The sequence below is a fragment of the Triticum dicoccoides genome, chromosome 2B (assembly GCF_002162155.2).
Source record: "Triticum dicoccoides isolate Atlit2015 ecotype Zavitan chromosome 2B, WEW_v2.0, whole genome shotgun sequence".
NCBI lineage: Eukaryota > Viridiplantae > Streptophyta > Magnoliopsida > Poales > Poaceae > Triticum > Triticum dicoccoides.
In genome coordinates, this window is record NC_041383.1 from 959,485 (window position 1) to 967,449 (window position 7,965).

At 46.6% G+C, this 7,965-nt stretch overlaps 1 protein-coding gene across 3 annotated transcripts in view; it reads left to right on the top strand.

Annotated features, from left to right (window-relative positions):
* The first annotated feature begins 1,016 nt into the window (after positions 1-1,016).
* LOC119361624 (polycomb group protein EMF2B-like) overlaps positions 1,017-7,965 on the top strand; it is a 13,601-nt gene continuing 6,652 nt past the window's right edge. The window contains exons 1-11 of one of the 3 annotated variants that reach the window (XM_037626751.1): positions 1,017-1,159; positions 3,738-3,874; positions 4,031-4,136; positions 4,580-4,742; positions 4,840-4,895; positions 5,017-5,131; positions 5,212-5,368; positions 5,458-5,523; positions 6,119-6,252; positions 6,771-6,830; positions 6,988-7,112. In XM_037626751.1, coding sequence (XP_037482648.1) covers positions 4,102-4,136; positions 4,580-4,742; positions 4,840-4,895; positions 5,017-5,131; positions 5,212-5,368; positions 5,458-5,523; positions 6,119-6,252; positions 6,771-6,830; positions 6,988-7,112 — 911 coding nt within the window. In that variant the 5' untranslated portion in view covers positions 1,017-1,159; positions 3,738-3,874; positions 4,031-4,101. Of the gene's footprint in view, positions 1,160-3,671; positions 3,875-4,030; positions 4,137-4,579; positions 4,743-4,839; positions 4,896-5,016; positions 5,132-5,211; positions 5,369-5,457; positions 5,524-6,118; positions 6,253-6,770; positions 6,831-6,987; positions 7,113-7,965 lie in introns of all 3 variants that reach the window. The other 2 variants (XM_037626752.1, XM_037626750.1) reach the window with 2 other exon arrangements.

Here is a 7,965-nt window from a genome sequence, read left to right on the forward strand (position 1 = left end):
TCATCTGTACCTAGGCGGCTGGGATCTGGCAACTGCAATTGGGCCCTCCATCCCCTCCATCCATGCAATGATCCGACGACGTCGTCTCCTCCCCTCCCATCTACTAGGACCCATCCCCATCTCCAATATTTATAAGCACCCCTTCACCCCCCAGGCCATGCATACATCCACCCATATCGTCCTCCTCTTCTCCTGGGCGCCGGGATGTGTCGCCTTCTATCCGGCCTTGGTAAGCACCCCCCACCCCCCCGCCGGTGCACGTATCCATCCATCCTCGAGTATTTGACAAAAAACTACCACATCCGTCCCACAGAAGTACCACATTTTAAAAACTGACCAAAAACTCCAGATTAGTGCTGATTTCGTGACAAAAAACTACCAAGTTCACTTCATGACAGATTTAACCAGTTTAATCGCCGTGAAGCCATCTTCTCCCCCGGCAGTGATGGCGGCACCTCTGGAGCCGTCGATGGTGCTCATTTTCCACCGACAACTCTGCGCTCGTTAATGGAGACGGGCCTTCCAGTGACGAGTAATCTTTGTGTTGCTATGATCGACCACACCCCCACAATCGTAATTCTCAACGGGATCGGACCGTCGGGGGAGGGCCGTGTTTTACCCCCTGGCCACCCGACCGACGCCTAGCGCTGCCCGTAATAAGTTTTTTCATACCCGGCTGCAAAAAAGGGAGTTTATAGTTTTATTTTCACCTCATTTATGTCACGTGCACTTGCTCTGCTTTGCTCTGCTCGTCTGGGTGGAGAGGCCGACCTTGGTCTGCGGGATGCGGGGTCTGGTCGACCTTGGTCTGCGGGATGCGGGGTCTGCTATAGTTGCTTTTATGTTATTTTTCCGCAACCTTGGTTTTTAGCCACTTCATTTATTTCATGTGCAGCTGCTCTGCTCGGCTCGGTGGAGAGGTCGGGCGCCCGCAGCGTAGCCGCCAATCTCCCACCAAGAAACCAAACCAGCTCCCTCCCCACGAGCTCCTCACCCGGCGCCGCCGCCGCCGCCCCGCGCGCGCTCCTCCCTCCGGCGGCCGGCGCCCTCCTCCCGCGCGCCCCGCGCCCCTTCCCGGCGGCCACGCGCTGCCACCGGCGACCGTGAGCGGGAGCCCGCGCCGCGCCGAGCCGAGCCGACGACGACCCGGCTGACCTAGGTTCGCGCCCCCCCTCTCTCTCAATCTCCCTTCTCCCCCACGGGGGCCGGCAGCTAGCTCGCGGCTCCCCGGGACTCCACTGGGCGGAGGCGGCGGCCTCCCCGCCTTCCCTCCCTCCCTCGCCGCCGCTCCTAGTTTACTAGTTCCAATCCAGGCAGCATTTACTCACCATTTTTGTTTTCTTGTTTGATTCGGGGACCGGATATATATCCATCCATCGTCGTCGGCGGTTACCAGTAGGATTACGGATGGCAAGTAATTAATTCTTGGCAGGATTACGGATCCCCTCCCCTTGATTGCCTTCCCAAATCAAGAAATCCAAGAAACCAGCTGCACACAGCACAGAGGCATCCGCACAATGTTCAGAATGAGCGTCGGAGCCGAGCCCGCGGCGATGTCGCGTGTTCGATTTATTCATTCAGGACCGAGTAGTGCCTTGGTTCCAAGGATGGAGCTCTAAGCCGCTCCTGGGGATGGATGTCCTGAGAGGCTCCTTCTGGAGATGCAGCGTTTATGTTGTCTGTGGCACGTCGTAACGAGGGGGAGCGACCACTATGTGTCAAGCGTCGTACTGGCACATTTTTTACAGTGTAGGCTATTTGAGGAGCTCTGAATTGGCCAAGCTCAATTCTGGAACCAAGCTTGCGGGCAAAGACGAGATTCGGTTGAATCCATGCCCCTGTAGTTTTGACAGCCTGCACCCGCGTTGTCGGAGCCGACCTTGATCCTACTCATGCTTTACCGAGCTCATTCTGTTTCCATTTTTTGTGTGTCCTCGGCTTTGTTGAGGCTCCTTCAGCCTGGTCTCAGTGTGCTGGCAGGGCCTGGTCTCAACGTGTCTTAGGCCATGTTGGCCCAAAATCAGTGGAGTCCCAGGGAAGAACACCGATCTGAATCATAAATGTCAAATAATATATAGAAAAGTAAAAAAGAAGCAACACTAGATCAATTTATAAAACTATCGATACGGCAATCCGTCTGCACTCCAAATTAAGCGCATCCCCGTTGTCATACTGGTACCTTTTGTTTTCGATTATTGTTTCCTCAATTGGACATCTGAAATACAGGCAGCACCGTTGGATCCACATCCCCTTCCGTACCAGGGCTTGGTCGCACGCTCCATTTGGATCTGACCGGGTGCAGGAAAGCAATCCGGGCCCCAAATCCCAACCACTTTGCCGCCGCTGCCGTTCTTCTGCCGGAGCCTACAAAAACAGCGGCTGACCTCCTTCTGTCCGCTGCCGGCAGATCTTTCGCAGATTTGCCTTTTTTCTTCTCCTTCCATTCGGAGACCCCGTCGTCGCATCGGTTAGGGTGTGTTTGGTAGGTAGCATGCATGGAGGATGCATAGGCCAAAAAGTTCCCTATGCGACCTACTTTTGTTTTGGTTGTTTGGTAGGGTGCTCGAACGAGCAGTCCTCCCCTGCCCTCGCGCGGCCCCCTTCCCCCCTCCCCTCTTGCGAGCCCTCCTGACCTACCCCGCCGCCGGTCGCCTTCCTTCTCCGCCGCCCCGGGAGAGCTCGCTCAAGGTGTCTACCTCGCCGCCGCCCCGCCCCTGCACCTGGCCGGTCCTCCACTCGCCGCGGCCCCACCCCTGCTCCTGGATGGCCCTCAACTCGGGAGGTAGCAGATCCGCCCCTTCCTTCGCTTCCTCCGCCCTCCTCCTCCTCCTCTCCTTCCTTCGCCGGCTCGGCTCGGGACCCGTGACCTGTATAGAGAGGAGAGAGCCTAGTATGGGGGGCTTAATTGGAATCTGGTCATTTTATTTTATTTACTGTCTATCTGCCTGCTCTGCAGACACAGAACCTACTGTGAATTAGACAAAAAAATTATGCATCAAGGAATTTGTCAACCATCATCTATCTTCTCTTAATAGCTTGTCATGTTAAAAAAAATCTTGTGTTGGGTGTTAACAGATTCTTCCCCATCGCGTGTCCATGCTGCCATCTACCTCAAGGGTGTGTAACTTATGCACAACCAAAAGGTAAATTAGGAACCAAGCTTGCAGGCAGGCAATGAGCCTCCACTTGCTTTGTCGGAGTTGTCCTTGAGCCTACTCCTTCATCCACATCCTTCTGTTTTTGTGTCTTATGTGCTTCGCCGAGCTCTGGTGGCATGCTGGCTGGAGGGTCAGTTCAGGCTCCTCCCTTGGGCCTGGTTTCAGTCGACCCAGGATCTTTCAATGTGTCCCAGGCCATCTTGGCCCAAATAAGGCCATATTATGTATCATATTGCTAAAAATAGCTTGACAAATGGATGCCAACAATAATCTGAATTATCAAATGGCAAATAATAATATATAGAAAAGCAACACTAGATCAATTGAATTGAAAACTATCCATCCCCCGTCCCTGGATTGACGTGTATGTATGATGAACACCACTGATATGTGGCAGCAGTACATTCACATCAGTACGCCTGCCAGCACTCAAAATTTAGCACATCCTCGTTTTCACACTGCTACCTTTATTTTTGATTGTTTTGTTAATTGGACGACTGAAAATACATGCAGCACCGCTGGATCCACATCCCCTTCCCTACTAGGGCTTGCTCACACGCTCCATTTGGATCTGACCAGGCGCGGGAAACAAGTCAAGCAAGCCAGGCACCATATCCCAACCACTCCGCCGTTCTTCTGCCGGAGCCTACATAAAGAGCGGCTGCTCTCCTCTGGCCGTCATTGTAGATCTAGCCAGGGTAACACCTCTTTTGTTGGTAAGTCCTTGATTCGATTTGTCGCAGTTTTATCTTACTTCCAGTCATGAGCAGTCACATCTTTCTGCAGGATCTAATCCACTTCTTGGGTACCTAATTGCAGATTTTTATGCCTTTTTACTGATGCAAAATCTGTGTATATGGTTCTTTGTGTAGACACTTGTTGTACATGCTGATTTCGGTGGTCTCCTGTGACCCAGCGGGAGTCGAAGTGCTTGACAGCGAGGATGCCTGGCCTAGCTTTACCTAATCATGATACAGCGTAATCCACTACCCTCTTTGCTAATTTTACTGTTATGTGTTACCTCTACGTTTCTTTTGCTTTGAGTGTCTCCGCGTTGCTGTTTTGCAAACTGCAAGGTTCTGTCACTGTCTGGTAGGTAGGTCTGGAATCCAAATTCTATATGATTTTTTGGCATTGTAGAGGTGTACTGTTAATAAACCACTGGATGCTTTTACAGTTTTACTCAATGTTGGAATAACCGTGTACTGTGAAGCATGCCAGGTCTGAGTGTCTCCATGTGAGTTTTGCTGGCAAATGGCTATCTCTGGCAGTTAGTGATTATTAACTGGGGGTCCGTATATTACAGTTGGCTAGTTATGGGAACCAGTCAAGTTGTTTTGTATGATAGTGGATGGTTCCCTTGTTCTTGATATGAGATGGATTCTTCTTTTTCTTTGATGCATCTGTTGTTTGTGTTGTAGGAACAATGGATTCAGTTACCCCAGGTCCACAGAACAGACGTGTGATCAGAAGTCAAGAGCTCAGCTATCTCCAGATGATGAACTTTCCGCTAAGGAAAGTTTAGCATTATACTGGAAGCCAGTTGAGCTGTACGATACTATTCGACAAAGAGCCATTGAAAAGGTAACAAGATTTTGTCCCATACTTGTAACTGTTCTTTTATCATGGTTTATTATGCAACTTTACTTTTAGATACCAGTGACTCAGTTGAGTTTTGCAGCCCCCTTCGCTTCAAAGATGCCTTCGCTATAAGATAGAAGCAAAACGAAGAAAGAGGTAAAAATGTTGAATGATTCTAAAATGAAGTATTTCTCACCCTATGGGTGCATTATTTCATATTTCTGACCTGCGTTCCTGGCAAATGCTGACCTGCGTTTGTTTGTGCTGATAAATGTAGGATTCAGATATCAGTATCGATTTCTGGAAGCACAAATACTCGATTGCCAGCACATGGTATCTTTCCTCTCCATGTTCTGTTAGCTAGATCTAGTAAGGATGCTCCAGGTGAAGGGGTAAGCACAGCACCTTTTAAGTTAATTGTAGATAGTGTTATCAGATGGTCTTTTTTCTTATTGGTAGCTTCACATTGCAGCATTCTCCAATGTATCGGTTCAGCCGGGCTTGTGTCCTGACTTCCTTCTGTGAATCTGGAGACAGTGGCCACACTGAAGCCACATTCACCATCCCCAATATGAAGAATTTATCAACCTCCCAAGTTCGCGGCCTTGACATTATCCTTATTAGCCGTGGTATAGTCTGCATCCTATGTGATTATTTGTGGATAACGCTTCTTCGCTGTCACAAAATCTGATTCCATTTTTCTCTTCATTTCAAAAAGGCCAAGGTGGGCAAAATCTTAGTGAAAACTGCTCAGAGAACCATGCGGAGTATTCTTCTCCTCAAAGTAAGTTGTGACTCCCTCTGTAACTTAATATAAGACGTCTTTTGACACTGTCATAGACTCTGAAAACGTCTTATAAATAGTTACAGAGGTAGTAGTTCGTTATATTGGGGTTAATCTATTTGTTTTTCTCAAACACCAAAATCTTGGCTGAATGGATGCTAGAAGCCATTGCTCAACCTCTGCATCCAAAAGATGGAAGGGGGCAACCTTACTTTACTCTTAAGCTTAATAATATACAGTATCCAGCACACACCCTGTATGAGTGGCAAACAAGCAAACCCTCAACAGACGCATGTGGTACACTGAGTGCCTTTTTTTAGAGTAGTTAAGGTCAAAGCAATAAACTATCCTAAAAAATGTGCGGTTAGTTTTCGACATGCCAAAGTCCCTCTCTCCTGTGGGTAATATAAATTCATCTTTCACCATGTTCACGGGTTTCTCTTTATTGTAGCTTCCACTGTTAGCAAATATAGTCTCAAACTTGTGCCTTTAAATTATTATAAACATAATCACTGGTTTTGTATCTCAGGAATGAAAAATCCATTTGTGGTCTTACTGATGGACTAACTATTGTACATCTGGTACATTTTATTAGAGCTTGGAGGCCAATGTTTCTGGGGTAAAATACCAATTGATTCACTTGGTTCGTCTCTGGATTGTGTAACTTTAAGTTTGGGGCGTACTGTGGAATTAACTTCAGAAATAAGTATGAACCCTGGTTTCATAGAGGTATGCTCCAAAGTTATTAATGCACATGTTGTATATTCTGACGTTTTATTCCATTTTTTCTGCGTATCTTCAGTTCGATTCATAATTATGGGATAGATGAGCCACCATTGTTATATGACAGTTGCTCCACGAAAAGAAATCACCTGTTAGAGTTTTGACGATTTATAATGCATATTGCTACATGTACTTTCAACATTTGACTGCCTTTTCTTATATATTTATTTAACACAAAAAACTGTCTGAGCTTCATCATATGGTCCCTTATGAGTGGTGCAAATTAATACCTATTCTTTCATTGAAAATCTTCAATGCTTGCTAAAGTGGAACGATAGGCCTGTAGAACAATACTTAACCTATGGTGCTTGTGGTAAATTTTCAACCAAGGACATGACAGTGGCAAATTGCAGTGTCAACCAAGAACATGTCTCCTTGTTTTCAATCTCAATTTTCTCTATCATCTTTGCTTTCTATGTAAATTGTTTGCTGACTCAGCTTTTCTTCTTCTGGTATGCACACAGCCATCACTTCTTGAGCATGACAGTTGTTTGACATTTTGTTCTCTAAAGGCAAATGCTACAGTAAGCTCTTTGTCCGTTTCTTTGTGTAATCTAATTGTTATAACCTCCAAATTTGCCGGGTAAATATTCTCTGGAGTATAGCAGCACCTCAGTTTTCTGAAAATTGTGAGTTATTTCCAGTAGCTTTGCTTAGATCCTCGATCTCTTTATGTTGCAGGGTTCATATAAACTAAAAGCAAGCATAGATGTACAAGAGGCTGGTGCAAGAAACATGCGTTTATCTCCTTACAATATTTACTCATATGATGATATCCCACAGTCGTTACTACCAAAAATCATAAGGTAACAGTAACTCAACATACATAGCTCATTTCTGAAAAATTAATGAAGCCTGGTTCCCTACTTCTAGTCCTGCCATTATATGAAATGCATGTTCTTAGTGCTTATTACTTTATCCCTCAAACATGAGATTTATTTGCTCTTGTGAGTAAAATACAAATCATTGCATATCATGTTCACTTCTTCTAGTCCTGCCTTTTAGGTGGTCTGGCCTAAAAGCGCATCTGTATCAACTAGGTTGAGTAGATTGCATCTGCTAATACGATTTTCCTCTAGTTTGTGCTGCATTTGAAACAAACTAAGATTCGAAGGAATCTTGTTTTGGGAACCTTTCGGTTCAGATTCTGAGAAACATCAACTAGATCATGTGTTCAACCTTGACTGGGTAAAGAAACCTTCAATCATTTCCGGAAACTTTCAACGCACAACTTATATTTTCTTTTCTGGTGGGAACATGTCTGGGAGCACAGCTGCCTTACAGCACATGGAGGATGTTGCCGCCGTAACTTCTTACCACACTGCTGGTTGGTGACACCTAATCAACTTTCCCTTAGGCGTGTCAATCAGGCGAATGGCTTCTGGCGCCACCTTGGCTTAGCAACTATATGGAAGTGGGGGTGAGGAAGATAGGATTTGACGATGAAACTGAAAGGGGTGACAAGTGAGAAGGCAGAGACAATGCAATGCGGTAGGAAAGGAGGGGAGATAGGATGTGTTCATGTCTTGATCAGATGTGTGCTGTTTATGTGGCGAACTGGGGATTGCAAGGGTGTCAACTGTATTCTTATCCAGCAAATTAATGTGTTATTCACTCTCACATTGCCCTTTGGGATTTTTTTTTGGGAAGGGGGTGGTT